This window comes from Platalea leucorodia (genome assembly GCF_965183815.1).
Source record: "Platalea leucorodia genome assembly, chromosome: 2".
Classification (NCBI taxonomy): Eukaryota; Metazoa; Chordata; class Aves; order Pelecaniformes; family Threskiornithidae; genus Platalea; species Platalea leucorodia.
This window is the reverse complement of record NC_138824.1, coordinates 44,522,071-44,542,359: the sequence shown is the minus strand read 5'-3', so window position 1 is coordinate 44,542,359 and position 20,289 is coordinate 44,522,071. Positions and strand designations below refer to the sequence as shown.

Here is a 20,289-nt window from a genome sequence, read left to right as displayed (position 1 = left end):
CACCCCCCATGAATGAGTCGGTTTAATCCTGTCACCACTACTCTAAAAAGCCTTATTCGGAAACTTTAAAAATAAAACCTAGTTTCAGGAAAGATGTGCAGAGCACTGGATCTATAACTGGTACTGCACTTTTAGTTCAGCACCATATATTAGAGTACCTGAAACCATTTTTTTAACTGTAGGAGAGCAAAGGCTTGCCCCGCTCCCTCTGCTCCCCGCTGCCCTCACCCCCACAGACCTGTTACAGGCAGCACTCAAATGAAAGGTGCTGCAAATGGTAGCGAAGAAAATAATACAAACAATCCAGGTCTGAAAAAGATGGCTTTATTCTGTTTCACTACTCAATTTACAGTTACCCATGTTAAAGGACTCTCATTAAAAACTACGGAAATTAATTTAATGTAAACAATGACCGTTTTGTGCAATGTGTGCCAACCAATGCATTAAGTACAACCAGAGAAACAGAATGGTCAAATGATTTCCACAATAATTTGCACAATAGGTTTCTTCTACAAAACAATTATACAAACATAATAAAAAAATATGCATGTTTTCATAAAATAAATAATTCCCATCTAATTGAAGACTATAAAACGGAAGACACCCGCAATTTATTTGGGGGATCCTTAATTACTTCTCACATTCACCCATTTCTGCTGTTACTTTTCCCTTACATTTAAGAAAACACTTATACAGAGTGCAATTAAATATTTTAGTGATTGCTTTTCTTATTTGTGAATACTCTGAAAGCCTCTGATCATTGAACATATCATTATAAAGAATCAAAATTTTTAATTAAAAATGAAACCCAAATCTTAATTATACATATCATGCCAAACAGTTCAGAAACAGATCGTAATTTGGTCTACTCTGCTTCTCATCTTCCCCTTTAATATTACTCCTATTTTTAGTAATCACACTTGCAAAAATAAATCCTTTGTACAGTCCAGAAATCTGAAATTCACCTTTTCAATTGATTATTGTTAGAGAATTATGAAAAACAGAAAAGACACAAGTCATAAATAACTCTTACATCTCAGACAAGTAATATCTTGGTTTTGAGCTACAAACCTGACAAACTAAAGCTAAGAACACTTCGAACGCCCTATTCAATAAATTTGCTTTCCAGAAGTCTAAGTTCATTCTCTACTTTAACAAAATTCATCCCCAAAAAGTTATCAGTTCAGTGTATTTCCAGCTTTTAGTAGGGCACTGTTTCAAGATCATGAAATAGATAATTCAGGATGTTAGGTTCAATAACTATCAATCAGATATGCGTAACAGAAATACTGATTAAATTGCTATGGAAGTAAAAAATAATGCATGTCATGTTTGCTGGTTAAACATATAAAGTAATTTTTTTTTATTACTATTTTTGCAATGTGAGAACTAAAACCAAATGATGCTTTCTTGATGGTATAGAAGTTTCCCTGTTTCGTTAAGTATATTTTTCAGAAAGCCTTCACTGGTGTGTTATTAATGAAAATATTTCAAGAACTGTTCTATCCATACAATGCTTGTGCACAAGCCTCAGGTCTAACACATTGCTTTTTAATGCTATGCAATTCCGTTCATACCTCCCCTTCTGAGATTTTTAAAAAATGTTGTCAGTTGCCTTCAAATTTAGGTCTGACCAACTGTTTCAGGCTTCATGTGCCAATAGCTACTCATCAGCCATGGCCTATCAGTTTGATACAAGCTTTTCTGTGGGTGTGGAATAGAATAGGAAGCAGAACTTCCATCCAGGATCCCAGGGCGGGATATCCTTGCCACGAAAAGAGAGAGAAAGACTGCTTCACCTGGAGCACAGACTAGAACAGATTTCGGATTAATCCAACAAAGTTTGCTTCGGAGCTCTACAAACACCGAGCCCTGAAATCTCAGTATTTCCCGTATCTCTTCTTCCCCTCTTAGTCACTCTGGCTAGAAGATTACCGTATGTTTTTTTAACACATTCACATTTATCAATTCCAGAAGGTCCTTTTAAACAAATCCAAACAAATTTAACCACATCTGATTTGATTAGGCAAAAGGAGTTCCGGGCTTCCAGACCCTCCTCATTCCATTACTTTTGTTCGTCTGTGGTTTTCTTGAAAGTATCAAGAGTTTGCTTGTGTTAGTACTTTTTGCAATAAGTGGCATGCAAAAATTAGTTACATTTCTAAATGCTTAGCTAAATATTTTGGTAATTTCTGTAAGCAGACATAATAGTATTGGGAATTAAATGTAAGAGGGAAGTAAAAGTGTAATGGTTTACTACTTTAATAGAAGGAAGGCTGCACCATTCTCTTAATGATGTACTGAGACCAATTAACTTTATTGCACCTTCTCACGTTCCTTCAAAAGGGTACTGGAGCATCAGTTGGGACACAAGCGTTCTTAGGAGACACTGGTGGAGACTGGTGATCAAGATTAATATGAATGCAACTACTAAATTAACAACACTATCATTTAAGTAAGATGTACTATTGGTTAAGTACATGGTAAAGCAAACTGACAGATACGCAGTTTTAAGAGTAAGAACTGCTCTTTTAGGGTAAGAGATTCTATTTTCCTATTAAGAGATTGCTGTCACCTGTCCTTTTCCTTGATTTCTGTCAAAGCAAGGAAAAAACTGCTCCAAGAACTGCTAAAAGGCTTCTTCTGACGTACACCTTATTTTATTACTACAAGAACTAAACTTTAACTGTGGAAAAGTACATAATTTCCGTAAGTGGAATAGAGTCTTCATGCAGCTGTTCACATGGAAAACTTAATTAAAAGGACTACCCTGGTGTTAAAATCAAAGCACCCATTTTTAACAGTCTGCAGTCTACTATAAAACATACACATATTCCAGGGACCCATTTCTGGAACACCAGTTTTATTCTTTCCTCCTGAAAGTCACGGCTGAGTTTCATCCCCGTTACTTGAGGCTGACGCTGGCAGACACTCACCCGCTCCTCTTAGCCCAGCCCTGCTCTCATCACACCCCCAGCACTTCATTCCTCTCCAGGGACTCTTTCTCGGTACCAGCGCTAGCATTCCTGAAGCCACATAATAAATCTGATCGAGGGAAAAGCAATCCAAATCAAAACTAATACTCCTTTCCTTTTTCCCTCCCCCCAAGAAAAATTTCTCTTAGGCCTTTAGGAGTTGTGTCTTAAAATGTAAGTGTTTTTGCAGTTACATTGGCTCCTATGCAAGTTACCCTAGGTTTGCTCAGTCTATCTAAACTATTCCTATTTAAGCTGAAATGATGTCCAAACTTCCAAAACAAGGCTCCTCGTGGAATTGACCCTAATCACAGAAGGAACACAATTCTGAAAAAACACTATGGTTTCTTTGTACCAAGTCTAGCCACCTTAATTTTCAAAAGGATCATTTAATGATGCCAATAAATTTGTTAATAAGACCTAAAAAACCCCACATTATATAAAAACTCCCTTAATATATACCAATTTATTATATTTGCATTAAAAAAACAAAACAGTATGTATAATCCAGGTAATTGAGGTCATATACATAAAAATTTATTAGACAACACAATTTAAGTCATCCATCAGAAAACTACATACCATTTTTGTGAAATCCCTGAACTTGATTTTCATTTTTATGTTTCCAGGCAGAAATGTTGCAAGTTGCATTTTGACCAAATACTGTACTATGTGTTTTTGCTTTTTGGAAACAGGATTGCTTCTCTGGAGATTTTGCTCTCAGCAATTGATTGTCCTTATGGTTTAAAACGGAACACTCCTAGGTTAATAAGGAAAAGTTAATTTTAAAACCATTTTTCACAAAAATTCCCCAAAAGAAACAAGATCCAAACTTACTATCTGAAAATTTCAAGTTACAATTAGTACTTTAGCCTCCCATCTTTCCCCTTCTGAAATAAAAGAGAAGTGAAAGATCATGTTTTCTCTGCATGAATTTTTGAGACATGCTGCCAGCAAGAACCTTCTTTCAGAGCGCTCATGCTCTGAATGAGCCAGACTGGATTCCTTCAGCCAGCAATGGCCACGCTTTTTTCTTTTCATTCTCTGTGGGTTCTCTGTTTTGAGAGTTGAATGAAGTACTTAATGCCTCCACACTTAAATCCTAATCCAAAAATGCAAAGTTGGGCTTAGTCAGGATGTAGCAACTGAAAGAGGCAGCGGGGAAGACAGCTGCCTGACATTGGCCAGTCTCTAGGACAGGTTTGATATTAGACAATTCTGATGAATACATTCACATGTATAATCCTACAGGGTGACTGGGGCAAGGCCTCAGAGGAGATGGGTATTTTTAGAAGTTAAAGATAAAATATCCACCTCTTCTTCCTGCAAGGGCCCAGTTATCCTAATCTTAAATGAGCAGAGCTCATAATTAGATGTCAATGGTCTGTAAGGCACCATCAATCCGCTCTGTACCTTGGCAGAGAAGTGGCTATTAGCACGTCAGACACAGAAGTGAAGTCAGGGCTGAATGGGCTTAACCTGAGTCTTTTTACAATCTGGTACTGCTGGTCAGTACTGTCTCCCCTTCAACGACCGTAAACAATGCCAAGTATTAGACCATAAACTATTAAGTTTATAAGACCGTAAGACCATAACTACTAACTGAGAGATTATCTTTGTTTGCTCTCTCCTCCAAAGAAACTAGCCTTCCATTCTCTGGAAGAAGTAGAATTCCTTCCCATCGGTCACAAGATTAAGAGCTTGGGAGCCTTGCTAAATATGTATTGTCTTTTGTAGTTTGCTTTGGTTTTGAGATAGGTCATCAAAGGGCTTCTAATCAAAAGACTGTACCTAACCATAAAGTTCCCCACCAAGTCAGCATGCCAGGTATGGTCTAGGAAACTTGAGGCTAGTTTACAAAAAGAAGCAGCGGACATTTTTTCCCCAAAACTGTGCTTCTCCACAGGCACACATTTAAAAACTTTGCAATTAAAAAAAAAAAAAGGAGCAAGACCAACAAAAATAAGAGGCAGGCTACAATACATCAGAAGCCATTAGCAGCCTCACAACTACCTTTTATGCACATACTTCAGTTTCCTCTGAAACTACCTTTGCCTTTGTCATAGAACACATTAATTTTATTGCCACCTTACAACATTTGTCCTGCATTTATTCCTTGTTTTCAATGTAATACTCGAAACAATGCTACATGCTCTGTTATCGCCCGACAGTCTCTCCCCTCACTCAGGCTCCCTGCAACTGAATAAAATGGGGAATAGACGCTTTACATGGGAAGCCTATCACTTTTGTATTACAACTTAACTCCTACCTTTGTTCTAAGAAGCTGAGATTTATTCTGAAACACGTTAGTATTCACATCATTTTCTCTGCAACTGTTTTCAGCCCCTGCAGTATCCATAATGCTGCTTCCACAAGTCTGTGTATTATAACCACTGTCCACCTGAAATCAAGAAGCAGGGCTTTAAAAAAATGTACTGCAATTTATCACCAACAAACCCCTCGATTCTCATACCTGATACGACTTGCATTTGATTAACAGAACTTAATCCAACAAACCAACTACCATCAGTTAATAACAAAAGCAAATTATAAAGCGGTCTGTCAGAATTAGTTTGGATTAAGTTAAACATGTTACTGTAAATAGTAACAAAAATCATTTATAATTGCTATGCTGACTCCACTGAGAGAGGAAAAAGGGGGTGAGGGGGAAGGAATAAAAGCCACACCACCACCTGCATGCCACATCCAGTAAGAGAAAACAGACAATTACTTCCAGAATGGTATACATACTAAAAGTTAGTATGTCGAGCTCAGTTTTACAGAGAAGCAAAGAAAGATTTTTATTTTTACCTGAATACTACTGTTGTCGCAAGGAAGTGCACTGCTTTCTGCAAGAGGTGACATGCACATGCGAGAGTTTTCAATACTGAAAGTAATCCCTGTCATAAAGCTGGTCATTGGCGCATTGCTATTGCCAATTGTTTCTTTTATCCAAGTGTTCTCCTCCGACACTTCAGCTGCATCAGCCATATCTACAGTATTATTTTCCTTTGAGCCTTCTACATCCTGAAATGACGACAACCTTTGATGACAAGCTTCCGAGCGATCTGGTGCAATAGACACAGTTGCTACCACGAGATGTGTGCCGTGTGCAAAGGTATCACCATCTTGCTGACATAAGTTTATTCCATTATCCATTTCTGGGAACCGAGCTTCTGCTGGAGAAACATTTTCCTTGTCTTCCTCATCCTCAGCATGATTTTCGACTGCAATTGGTATTCTAATGACAGAAGTCTGATACTGCGCAGTCCCTCTACATGCTCCAAGCCTCATAGGAGAACAATTTTTAATTGGAGAACAACCATCTATATAAGGACTTCTTGTACTTGGGGGTGTCATTCTATTTGAGGAAGAAGGAATATCTGGAGAACGAAATGTAAATTTTCTTTGGTCTGTCCATAGAAGAAAGAAAAAAAAGAACAAAGTTATTCTATTAGATATCAGATGGAGTTAACATCATCATCCTCAAAACCTTACAGTCCTTCGAATAATTATAGCCAACTGCATAGTATTTCACTGAGTACTGCCTGCCAGCTCCAAGGGAGCGTTTAAACTGCATTTAAACTACCACGGCACAGGCAAGTTTTTATCCCATTTTTACCACCAAATTTGTTTCCTATGACACAGGTTGTTGTACCAAAGGCCTTGCATTTTCAAATGGCAATACCACACACTGTTGAGAGGAAAAATGTGTGAAGCCTGGTTCTGTGGCTTTCTTCTGAAGAAAATATAATTGCACATATTCTATAGGCATTTGAAAAAATTTGAGCTAGCAATAAAATTTTCAAGAAAATCAAACCTATGCAATCTCCATCTATAACAATGTGCTGAAACACCACAAGGCTCATCAGAGCAAAGTCATGTATAAACATGGCGCTAAGTCTTTCCAGGCAATGGATGAAACAAAATACTGACATTTGCTAGAGCAACGAGGACACAAAATGTTCATTGTTTCTTCACTAGTCAGTTTCATTTACAAATAATGTTGACGATCACATGATTTGAAAACTCAAGCTAAACATTCTTTGTCTAATTAAAATGCTTCAGGTTGGGCCAAATCAGAATTGTGACCTGACTTAGTTCAGGCTTTAAAGCCCCTCCTCACACTAGATTAATCCTTTAAATTTTTTTCATTCCTATTAGCTCTCAGTTCCTTCTTCTAAAACACTTTCCCTAGTTGATTTTTCGCAAGCAGATACACTTCACAGTCTCACATCATTAAGATATTTCACTGCTAAACAGTAAGTGTGTCATATAGGAGGAGACTGCTGGTCTGCCAAGCACAGTAACTTGTCTCCGAACAGAAAAAAGTTCCAGTAAGAACGCAGCAGTTTTTATAATCAAAATATATAAAGTCAAGAAAGAATAATGTATATACAAATAAACCATACCTGACAGTGGCGTCTTTCTTATGTGAAAAGCAATTGGTGAAAAAGTAGGAGAACCATTATGTGCAGGAGACCCCTCTGGAAACGTGGGACTGGTTATACTTCCAAGACTATAAGCCCTTGTTCCTCCCTGAATAGGACTTGAGGAAAACTGACCCTTCAGTTAAAAAAAAAAAAAAAAAAGGCAAATTTTCATAAGTAAACTCTAATGTCTGTATGTAAAAAGTGTTCTAATTAAAAAGCTTCATATGGCAGCACTGAGGAAAACTAATCCTGTACAACAACAATCTCTATCATTAGTTTAGCTTAAATATTCCAGTTGCAACTCTTCACTTGGACTTTATGTTTGCACACAGGAAAAGAGCAATGGACTCAAACTGTCATATAATACCAACTAAGGCTATAATATCCATTATATTTAAGAACTATGATAAGACTAAACAAGGAATTAATGCTATCTGTGTATACAGTCAAGTATTTAATCTCAATTTCTTACTAGTAACAATGCAGTTGAAAGCCAGCCACTATTTATATTTTAAGGGAATCCATATTATTTGAATTATTTAACTCAAGAGCAGACAAAATACTTTTCCTTAATAAAAAGAATAGTGGTTGTGATCTTGCTGAAGAGTATGGTACAAAAAGAAAAGTCACTTCCAGCACTCTAATTATGCTGTAGGAATTCTTTACCAGGTTACCATAACGACAACTTTTTTTTTTTTTAAGCCACATTCTTGCTGGGGTACCTTTTTTCCATGCACTTCAGCCACCAAACAGATGAAGCCATACCACCTAAACCAGTTTAGCTGTGCTATGGGAATAAGACTCATCTCACAATTTAAAAAACAGACATTACTTTCTGTGTTCTAATAAATGTCTATTCATCTGAAATCTCTGGTCAATGGAAAAGAAAAAAGCAGATTTAGCACTGCATTCAAAGATCCACAAGTCATTTCTTCCATCATAAACGAGTTTATGAGCTATAAGGGAAATAATTATATCACCTGTTCATATCAACTAGTATTTTAGACAGCAATTCATGGATTTAAGCAGGCCTTTTGTTTGTATACACATTTCATGAAAAAAATGGTTTCAACATGCTTTCTTCAAGTCTTGCATATGTATCAATTCCTGCTTCCTTTTCATAACATAAAATTAAAGCATAATTCCTTCTATACAAAACAATATCAGCACAGCAGAATTCGATATAATAAAAAGTCAGTAATATACTCTTTCAAGACTTTTTTGTTCGTATAGGTTTTTTTCTGAAATTGGAATTTAAAAAAAAAAAAACCACAACACAACACCTTTGGTCTAACACCTACTCTTTCATAAAGCAGCTGTGGCTGATTACAAACATGGCTGTTCATCCCATGAAGTCGGTTAGAACACAGAATCAGTACAGCCTGCTCTAAAAACTACTCCTGTGCCAGCTAAGGCACATCCCATCCAGCCCCCAAAACAGGCTACTTACTGAACTAGATGTTTCCAGAGGGCTTCTGCACCGGACTGGAGATATGTCAATTGAACAAAGCACTCCAAGTGGCTGACTACCACATGGACTATGCAGAGAAGGGGACAAACACTCAGATACACTTCCATTTTCTTCTAAAAACAGCTTTCTTCTGAGTGATGAAGAGCTCAGATTTTCCTGAGACTGATCTGCAAATTCATCAGTTCTAAAATATTCACCTAGAAACACGGAGAAGTGGTTTCCAATAAGAAAGCAAGAAAAAAAAAAAATCTTCCACTATAGAGACGTATATAACTAAATTAAAACATTTAATCCAATTTACCCATACAGTAAGAAATTTACCTCATTTGGGCACCTATCCCAAAGGATCACTTGTTATCATTACAAAAAGTCCACTCTGTCTACCACGGTTCCACTTCTGCCTACCATCCTTTAATACTAAAGTCAGCATTTAAAAAAAATATAAAAATATTGGCTAGCATCTACTTACTGGCCTTTTCCCAAAATTGTATTATTCTTCACATCTCAGTTGTGAAAAAGGGGTTGTTATACTACCCAAGCAAAACTAGACCCTTTTTCAGGTCTCCCATATGCTTTGATGGTCATCGTGATACACTCAAAGGCAAACCAGATTCAACTTGAAGAAAGTCAAAGCAGTTAGCAGTTCACAGTAGCAGACCATACAGATGTTACCAAAGACCCATTACAATATGCCGAGACTTACCAGATTAGTTATTTGCTCTTGCTCTATTCTAATTGGATATTTCTTGTAGAAGAAATTTTTCCTGAATTCACAAACTATGCATTGATGGAAGCATTTGTTAAGATGAAATACAAAAGCAATAGATATGGTTCTGTTTTTCTGTTTTAATTTTGATGATTCACAATTGGGGTTGTGAACTTCAATACTGGGATAGGAGCATGCAGCAAAAAACCTCCAAGCTGGCTGTACCCACTGTTCCCATATATGAGCTGTAAGAACAGGCCTTTCCAGCCCCCTTGCCTGAGAAGCTGGCAGCAATTGCTTGATACAGCAGTTACACCCAGACAATTAATTTGGACTCTTGTCTCCCCACTCAGCAGTCAGGGCTTTTTTGCCACCACACAACTTCTAGTCACCACCATGGCTTCAGTTAAATTAAAGGCACAGAATCAGAGCATAGGTTTGCTCAAGGCAAGGTTGGGCTATGAGCCTCATGGCCAGCAATCCGTAAGTCAAACAGCTCTGCTAAGTTAAATAACTGCTCAATTTGGAGGAGGCAGGGGGTCTTCTGTTGACTACCTTTTATGCATTCAGAATTTTTAATCAATTTCCAGTTGTCCTCCATATCCCTCCTCTTTTATCTTTATGTCTACACTCAAATCGTGTAAGTCAGATGTCCCATGCAACACTCAATAACTGTCTATTTAGAACACATACTTAAAACTTTCATTCATACATTAGGTTTTCAGTATTTCATAAAACAAAAAAGCAGCAAACAATACAAAACGAAGTTTTCTATTTAGACATCCATAATTAAATTTAGATATTACATGACATACCTAGTATTTTCTCTAAATTAAAATCCACTGGCAAAGACAGTACTGTCTGACAAGCCGCTGCAATGAATAAAACCAACAAAATTAGCTTGCAGTGACCTTTTACTAAAACTGTAGAAACAAAAATTCACTTTCAAATTGCATTGCAATTGAGCTATTTAAGTTACAGTTGCAATAAGGAAAAGTGTTAATTAAAGCTAGAATTCTGATTTGGAAACATTATATGCAGCACACTCAGGCCTAGAGATAAAAAAACAAGGGTTGTAACATAAAAGCCTCTAGAGAGACATTCTTAACTGAGGAAAGGTGTCTGAAGAAAGGATGGATTCAAAAGGAAATGGGAGAAAGATCATCAAAACACCCCGGGGAAAAACACTACCTATTTATCTAAAATCTCTGCTATTTATTTGGCAGAGAAAATAATGAAGATTCTCTAATTCAAAATGATCCAACACATTAAAGGTTTCTTGAAGCTGTAATTTACCCATAAACCTGAGCCTTACAGTCACCTTTTAATTCAGAAAAAGTGCATACATTGAGTTGGAAAAAATGCACTCTACAGTCTACAGAAGACTTCAGTTTTTACTTCTCAAAAAAGACGAAAGAGTATAACAGAATTAAATGACTATGAAAAGTGAATATTAGAATTAATAGTACCATACAGTTCAAGAAAAATTATTTCTAGAGGAATGATTAACAAAAAAATCATTCCCTTTTGAAATTAAATAGCCATTAAAAAATGGGTTATTTCACTTCAGAGAAAGCCTGTAATTTCAGACATTGCCTTTTACCCACCATTGCTTTTCCCAGGCTGCAAAGTTAGCTGTCTTCGAATTGGAGAAATGTTATTTAGATCTATGGCTGTAAAACAGATAAGAACTTAAATTTAAGCACGCATTGCATACAGAGTTTTGAAATCTAGCAGCACTAAGTTAGAATATTTAATACAACTAAACAAAATTTTTGCATCAAAGTTTAGAAGAGATTAGAAAGGAGTACTGAAGAAAGGTTACCATTACAGCTGATTAAGAGAATTTCAGCACCTTTCTATTCAAAAAAGCTTAGTGAAGTAGCATGAACTTCGCTCAGATCTTTGTCACCTGCAGCCTCCTCTACAATAGGAAGACTTAAAACAAACTCAGTTTATGCTTAGCCAAACAGGCTGTGTTCAAGTAAAACACATTTCCAGAAAATCAGGCAGACTGACTTGAAGACAAAGATGAAGAATCTAACACTGCACTCTATTTATACAGCTAAGGAACACATCAGACCATTTTCTTTCACCACTCACTTTCCCAGATCTAGGGCTGTGGCTCTGCCCAAAAAGTGATGATCTTACAACTGACAATTAAAAATACACTATCCACAAGCTGCATCTCCTTGATAAAATATTTTAATAGTTTAGACTCTTCCAAATCCTGCAAAAATCCCCAAACACTTATTTAAGAATTTCCTACCAACCAACCAATACTGAATGTAAACACCACTTTCTAGCTGATATTTGTCCAGCTTGTCATCCATTTACTATGTATTCTGTTAGTTATATATAAACTTTAATAACAACAGCATTAATAATAAAGTCTAATAATGGCGTAAATGAAATAAATTTAGAAAACCCACAACCCTACGTACAGCGACAGTCAGTTAGCAGAACATTAAGAGGACAACATGAATTTACGCAGCAAATAAGAGTAGACAAATATGGAACTCATTTCCCATATATTTGTATTGGCAGGAAAGCAGTCAGAGTAAGTCAGACGTGCAGACATCGGAAGAAAAGCACGAAGTAGAAGACTTGGCTATTACCAGTATTGACACAGCAAAGTTGTGTGTGTAAATTAAACTGGTTGAAGACAGGTTATGAAAAGCTAAAAATCTATCAGGTGTGCCACCTTTTATCATTGGTTCTTAAAATTTAATTGACATTGAAAAAAATGATGCTTGATAATTTCTCCAAAAACTAGGTAATTTTGGCTGGACACACAAAAGCAACTTACATTTAGTTGAATTAAACTGAGAAACTTGCTTGCCTTCATGTTCAGTCCAAGGAGAAGGAACTATGAGTCTTTTTGTGAAAAACTAGAGTAGAATAGAAAGAAACCATCCAAACATTGTTAAAAATTGGAGACTCTTAACTTGAATTTAGATTAGTACCCTGAACAAGAAAAATTTAAGTCATACCTTTTGCTACTCATTTGAACTATATTTTAAGAATTTTAACTCTTCCTACCCCCAAACCTATAAAGATAGTTATCCCTTATACCCAAAATATATTTCACTATTTCAGGCCCAGAAAGGTTAAAGAAAAAATTTGATTTGAAGACGACCCCCAAGTTCTTTATGACTATACCACCTCAGATCTTTCAAGTCTGCAGAGTGAAAATTGCACAAAGCTCTCATTTAGCACTAATTACTCATTTAAAAATTTGCATTGTCTCCACCATGCTTACTGCACATTAGTTTAACATAATTCTTTTCAAATTTTCAGTTTGTTCAATTGTTGTATTTTAACAATTAAGCTGTTTCACGGAAGCGCTAGAGACACTGCAGTAACAGTAAAAGAAGTGGACAACCAAGGCTTTTTGGCAATATTATTAGCATATTTGGCTAAACTGGTTAGCAGTGAAACATTTATGAGTACTGGCACTTCAGTCTCTTTCTTTGAACCAGAAACTATATCTGCTGTCACAGTTGCACTCTAGAACACCCTGATGCTGAGGAGATGAACACTGTTACATAGCTTCAAGAAATACATGACAAATCCTATTCTCACAATAAAAGCAAGACTCAAAGCAAATGAAAAAACTCAGCATGAAACACTCAACTATTAAAGGCATAATTTTTATCAGAGACATGGTTTCAAGCTGTTCAGCTGCATAATCCATTAGCTTATGCCTCACAAAGAAGAAATATCCTTTTTAATGCACATTTAGAACAACAGATTATCTTAGCTGCAGGTCAACTACATAGCACCTTTATGGAATTATAAAACATTTTTTGTTTATAGGGACAGAAACTGATAACAGCATGAAACAGTATAAAAAGGTCAATAACACTAAGGAAGACTTGCCTATCATAGCCTTATTTTTTTAAACTGAAATAACATTGAAGATTTCTATAGTGAAGGTTTGAAACACTTCTTTCTCTGCTAGACAAATGGATAGTAAAAAATAAAATGAAAAATGGACAGAAAGAATTACAAGCTACCAGAAGAAAGTCTTGCCTCCAACTAAGCAGACTTTGGAAGAAACAAAAAAATCACCAAGGTTCTGCTATGTTTTTAAAAAGGCACTGAAAGAAACTAAGCTACCTAACACTACCAGTTACTGTAAAACCCGAAATACTCAATCATTATTTTTAACCTTAACTTAACTATTTATAAGAGTTATCTTACAGCTACATTCCCACTAGCCAAGCAACACGAAAGAAACAAAATCTGCTGTTTTGACCTACAGGTGTGTGAAAGAAGATGGGAAGAAAAAGACCATCTGGATTCCAACCACAACCGCAAGGGATGAGGACACAAAATTACTTTCTTACTGACCAGTTAAATATAATCAGCTTCTGGGTTTTGAAATCCTGTCATAGACATGGATCTTTTTTGTAGGTATGTAGCTAAAACAAATCAATACTTGATAGCATAGAAAGTTTTATTACCTCCTCAATGGCTTTTTGCCTTCTGTCTTCTGTCTCCTTATCAATTCTAAGTAACAAATGAAAAACAACTCTATTATCAAAGCCATCACATAACAGGAAAACAACAGTAAAGTCCAACCATGTAATCTTTTACAGATGCTTAAGAGAAACATTATAAATGAAATTGCACTAAACTCTACATCTTATGATGTTTTTGCTGTTACGTGCAATAATCTCATTCTATAAATTTAGAAATATAAAGGCACTTCAGGTCCTTCAGTTCATTTGAAAAAAATCTGTACCATTTATAAGTACATACTTGCAAATCTTCTATTTACTCCTTGTATGAGCAAACATTTTTATCTAGACAAAAACTCAATCATGACTGATCTTCCAAAATAATCCATTTAGTTATGTTGAACTTGTCCTATGAATAGATTTTACTATTAAAGTTGCCATGCGATTAGGCTCACAAAGAATCTCACTACAAAATCAAGCAGAATAAACAACTGAGGTGTAACTAACATAAAGGGCAACAGAAGATACTCATGGAATGCTTGTATACTCAAATTCCTACAGCCCACTTTCCCAGCACAGTTTCCCCTTTCAAATAGCTAATCTTCCGTATTTTCTTCAGTTCAGGACACAATATCGTATTTCAGTTTGAATCAATTAATACATTCCCTTATGCAGCTTTTAACCTAGTTTTTTTTTTTTTAAAAAAATGTAATTACTTCAACCATTTTCAAATGATGTGTGAGATTCTACATTTATACTTCCTTTAACGGTCATCTTCAAGTCTCACTTTCAGTTACTGGTGTGTAATTTATAAGCTTCAAAAAATTTTACAGTGAATATTTATCATCGTCTTAGCTGAATCACATAATACTTTCATACAGTTCTATGAAGACACTTGCACAAAATTCAGTTATTGTACGAAAAAAAGCATACAATCATTGTGTATTTATGCAGAATGGATCACGAGTAATAAGCATCTTTGCAAGCCAGATTCCAAAGGAGAAACAAGGGAACTGGGAAAACAGCTCCCACTAAAATTGCTGGTTAGTGCAGAAGAGGATGTTTTTTCTTTAGTGCGTAATTCCAGGAAAATAACAAAGTGAAAACATCATACATATTTAACAATAATAAAAACAAGCCAGTCTTGTATGCAACTTCAAGCAACAGAGCACTTGCAACTGTGACAAACAATATGCAAGATGCAGTACAGATTTTTTTTTTTTTTTTTTTTAAATACTTAATATATAATAGCGTAGCATCCAATCTGGAAACATTCAATTTCTACCAGTGGAAATAAAGGAAGGGGAAAGTTTGTGGACAAGACTGTGTCACTGTGTCTGCTCAATTACTGACAGCCTATTTTTCACTGACACAGACTGCCAGAGAAAAAGTTCTAATCATTTTATAAGCAGTGCAATAAACACACAGCACACAGATGATGCCCACTTTATGGAAACGGTAATACTGCACAAAATCAAATCTACATATGATACACAGACTTTGCGAAGTGCTCATGAGCTTTCACACTGTGCTGCTACCCAAACTGTTTTCACTACATAATGGAGAATTAACAGTTTGAAATATTTATACACCAGATTTCTTACACTCGTGGTTCTTTGCAACTAATTGACAAAATGACTTGTTAGCAAGCATTATTGAAATGGAGTATATAGTTTGTGTAACATTATGCATGGGCTTCAAAAACTTGGTTCTTTTATCAGGAACTTTTAATGTCAAGAGCTGTGTTTATGACACTAGTTTCCATAAAGCAGTATTTATTAAATGTAAATTAAAATTAGTTGCCATACAAGATCTTACACACACATATACATATATATATATATATATGCATTTAACCATGTACAGTTTGCAGCCACCAGAAATAACCCCCTGAGTCTGTACCACACTGAAACATGCAAGCATGGACGGAGCAAATCTACACATAGACAAACTAGCCTCTTTCTAGTCATATCAGATGATTAAAAAAAAAAAAATGACAGCAGGTATGAAACAGTGGGACAGACTGAAAGGACCCACTGAGACAACGCATGTTGATATCTATAGGCCATGCCACTAATCATCATTGGAATTGTCACTCAAGCCGTCTAAACTAAAGGTAGTTTGTGTGTGTCCTAAGAGGCTTCCAGAACTGTAATCAACTCGCGAAAAACATAAGGCTTACGGCATTATAACATATAAAAAGCATTAGAGTCTGAAATCTACTGGCTGCTAGGGAAGGCCAGGAAACAAACAGATGTTAAGAAAAATAATACTGACATTAAGGCATGGTGATTCACAGATACAGCTGAGGACAGTTATATTCTGTCTACATCTCTACTGTAGCAAGAAATTCATATTCCTTCTTATACCTCTTCCTGTTCAAAAAGAGAGATGTAGGTTCAGTCAGACACTAAGAGCAACAGGTCTAATTCACAATATTTTTTACAATGACAGTGGTGCTGTAACAGGTTGCCCAGAGAGGTGATAGATGCCCCATGCCTGGAAACATTCAAGGTCAGGTTGGACAGGGCTCTGAGCAAACTGATCTAGTTAAAGATGTCCCTGCTCATTGCAGCAGCTTTGGACTAGGTGACCTTTAAAGGTCCCTTCCAACCCAAACTATTCCATGATTCTACGAATATTCAGAGAACTCTTGCCCTAAACAGCCCTCTATCTGTGTTTCATTTCACTAACAGAACTTGAAAGTCCTATAGGCATAAACAGGATGGAGGATTGTTTTATTATTCTATTACTGTGGTGCTTTATGCCATGAGGTGCAATTCTTTGTGCAAGTTCGTATCTGAGAAATGTATGGGAGTATCTACAGGATTCACCATTGTGGCCTTCCCTTGGCATGTTGTTCTGTACTATTAGTAAGACTATCCCTCAAGATGAGCTGTGAATACTAAACCTGTTTTACTTACTCATTTGTTTTCCCCACGGAAGTTACTTTCAGCAAAAGGAAAAAATTGAGATCAAGATCCCCAAATTACTTCAAGTAACTAGCAATCTCGTCCTCAAAGACAGCAAGCTTACTGGTCTTCCCTCCTTCACATTAAGCCCAATCTATACCTGTCAAAAAGGGGGCTCACCCAGCTAGCTTTCCCAGCTCCACCCTTCTGCAGGGGTCCCAAAGACCAAAGAAGCCTACGCTTCACAGGTCTCAGTATGGAACACTGAGAAGGTAAGTTGTGTTGTGACAAGGAGCAGGAGAGGTAGCTTGGTAACAATCACTGGCAAGACATTTTCTTGCTTCCGTTGACTGCTTTTATCTGGCTGTCTTCCAAGCTGCAATCAAGAGTGGATCAGCAGTTCTTAACATAAAAAAAGAGCGACACAGAGGCAGCCTCATCTAAGTATTATATCCACATCAGGGACACATAAAAATCTATGTTAAAACATTTGAATAAAAAGTCTTTAATGCTGTGTTGAAACATTAATAAAGCAAAAGAACAGTGTTCTAGCATTCAAGCTAAGTTAACTGCATAGAAACAGATGGTAAGTTACCTAGCATGACTCAAATACATTGCTTGGCGTCGAACATCTTCTGAGTCAATTTCCACAGGATTTATTAGAGCAAGCTGATCAATAGACCATCTAAATTTTCCTGGTGTCTAAAAAAAGAAATGGACATCTTAATGCTTGCTAGTCTAAAAAAGATAAAAATAAAACCACAGGACAAGTCTCAATGGAACAATGCAATCATAACTTCCATATAGTTTCTGTCAAAGACAATCAGAAGAGTTTCTATTTAAATGATCTACTTTAAAAAAAAATAAGTCAATCAGGCCTCTTTATCCTGGTAGTGGCATTACAATGATTTACAAGATAATATAAAGTAGAAGGTTATAGCTAGTATTTACAAACTGAGGTATCCCATTTCTTCTCAATTTCTGAGGACAGATCTACTAAAGATACAGAACTTGGGATAAAATTTAGTTGCTTCCAGACTGCCACAATCAAATTGCAGTTCCTTGAAAACCCAGTGTCTGTACGTAACCCAAGTTATCCAAATAATAGAGCAGCCTTCCTTTCACCTCACATTTCCAAGAAGACTGAGGAGTTGGAACCCCATATGCATCCTGCAAAGTCTCCCTCATAATGCCATGCATAGCACATAACAAAACACAATTCAGGAATAAAGCAGCTTCACCCCTTTACTAAATTTACAAAATGCTGTTCAAATATCTGTTTGAAAAAAGATCTACCAAGCGAGCCTTTTTAGTTTCGTTAGCACAGCATCATCTCTCCTGCTTATCAGAAAATAATTCCAACTGCAAACTAGAATGTAATTTGCAACTAAAAAAATGTTATATGTACACAAAGTCATTAACTTGATTTTGCAAATATGCAAACAGTTCATAATAGAAGCATAATTAAGTTTTACTTGCATCCAGCCTGCTTAGCATGTCAATAGGAACTGTTTTTTTTCCATTTTAAGTGGGACAAGAACACCATATCCAACAACTGTCATTTATCTACTTTCAACTGGTTTTGGCACTTAGTAGGTATATGCTAATCTATTGATACACCTAATATCTAAAGAAAAAAAAAAAAACAAAACAACAGGACAGTAGGAAGACTAAGTGACAGTATTAAAAGCAACATATTCCTGTAATCAGAAGAAACACCAAATGCCACCAAAATTCTTTGGCTTAGTATATATATCAAAGTACACTAAATAAAATACACTTTCTAATGCATTTCAAAATATTAGCATTACATCTGTATAGTTACACAAATAAAGACTAGATCTTACAGATGAGGATTTTGTTGATTTAAAGACTGAAGGACTGGAGACAATCTGCTCCTGAAGAGTATAATAATCACTGGGACTTTCAAAAGGATTCAGGACTGTGACACGTCCTGGAGTTTCTGGTGTTATCTGCATTTTAGCTTCTTTTGTATCACCCATAACACTACGCTATACCTGGAAAAGAGAGGGAAAGGAAGAATGAAGGAGAAAAAAAAAGAAATTAATTTTGACTTTTTAGGGTCATCCTGAAGGTTTTGGGAAGAAATGATCCATCATTTTTAAGGAGCCAGAAACATTTAAAAGACTAACAAAAACGAAGTGAGCTTTAGCTTGGACCTACTGACACGTGAAGCTGATAAATAAGGCTGATACGAAGAACAACGGAAAATAAATGAAATGAAAACAAGACAAGAAAGGACACTGAAAAGCCGATTTAAAAAAAAAAACCAACAACCAACCAACAACAACAACAAAAAAAAACTACCAGAAAAAACAAACCGGCAATGAAGCCAAATGTAGTCCTGGAGGGCAGCGCACATACCAAACGCTGGCACTCAAGGGCTTCAGAAATAAAGCGGTATTACTGGAATGCGGGTAGCCCAGGGACCACCGCCCCCGGTGCCCCTCAGCACCAACCAGCCCTCCGCTACCCAAGAAGCGAGCACAGAAGGAAACGGAGAGCCGCAGCCACAACGGCGAGACGGGGCCGCCGGCAAGCCCGCCGCCGCCCATACCGGACCACCCCAGGAGCCCCTGTTTGCGGGCAGCGAACGCCGGGCGGCGGGAAGCGCCGTGCCGGCCGCTGGGGAGCCGCCCGGTGCTGCCCGTACGGCCGGGAGAGCCGCGGAGGCGCATAACGCCCTCAGATCAGAAAGGTCCCACTGCCCTCGGGCGCTAAAACCGCCCCCCCCCGCAACGGGCCGAGGCCAGCCCCAGCCCCCGAGGGGCTCCGGGAAGCGCCACCGCTCTCTCCCGCAACAGAAGGAGGGAGGGAGAAGGACCGGCAGGTCTGCTGCCCCTCCCACCCCCGTCAGGCCGTGCCTCGGCGGGTCCCTCGCCTAAGGTGGCAAGGAGACGGGGGCCCCGGGGAGATGCCCCCGCTCGGCCCCCGCAAGGGCTGCCCCTTCTCCCCCTTCCCCTCAGGACGGTGTCACCGAGCCCCGCCCCAAGCCAGGCTCCTCAGCCCCCAGCGGCCGACGCGAGGCCCGCGCAGCAGCTACCTGCCGCCCTTACCGGGACGCCGCTGCGCCCGCTCATGCTCGCCTCAGATCACAGCTCCCGCCTCCGCCGCGCCGGGCGGCTCTTTAACTAGCCCCGCCCCCTCCCGAGCTCTGCCCAATCACGACGCGCAGTCTCCGCTGCCAAGCCAATGGCAGGGCCCGCCCGCTCTCGAACAAACCAATCGCTAGGGGAGCCGCTACACAAATTCGAAAGAAATCCCGCCCCTTTCCTTCCGGCTGTTAAGCGAGCGGGTTCCGTTTG

At 37.8% G+C, this 20,289-nt stretch overlaps 1 protein-coding gene across 1 annotated transcript; it reads right to left on the bottom strand.

The window, feature by feature from the left end:
• Positions 1 to 529: 529 nt before the first annotated feature.
• On the bottom strand, positions 530 to 20,076 carry BORA (BORA aurora kinase A activator). The gene is made up of 13 exons (XM_082337837.1): positions 20,041 to 20,076; positions 18,811 to 18,981; positions 17,559 to 17,665; positions 14,055 to 14,100; positions 12,395 to 12,476; positions 11,193 to 11,258; positions 10,401 to 10,457; positions 8,859 to 9,076; positions 7,388 to 7,541; positions 5,787 to 6,388; positions 5,245 to 5,376; positions 3,558 to 3,735; positions 530 to 3,045 (listed from the first exon to the last, which is right to left on the bottom strand). The coding sequence occupies exons 2-13, from the start codon at positions 18,964 to 18,966 to the stop codon at positions 2,966 to 2,968; spliced, it is 1,878 nt and encodes a 625-aa protein (XP_082193963.1). The 5' UTR covers positions 18,967 to 18,981; positions 20,041 to 20,076; the 3' UTR covers positions 530 to 2,965.
• Between the last annotated feature and the right edge of the window lie 213 nt (positions 20,077 to 20,289).

What these genes read in the sequence shown, in the direction of transcription:
- BORA (XM_082337837.1), bottom strand. Translation starts at nt 18,966, where the DNA reads ATGGGTGATACAAAAGAAGCTAAAATGCAGATAACACCAGAAACTCCA. An exon ending in TAATTTAGAGAAAATACTAG is followed by an intron (nt 9,077 to 10,400) that starts GTATGTCATGTA and finishes CCGTGTTTCTAG; the next exon opens with GTGAATATTTTAGAACTGAT. An exon ending in CTCAGCTTCTTAGAACAAAG is followed by an intron (nt 3,736 to 5,244) that starts GTAGGAGTTAAG and finishes TTATTAACCTAG; the next exon opens with GAGTGTTCCGTTTTAAACCA.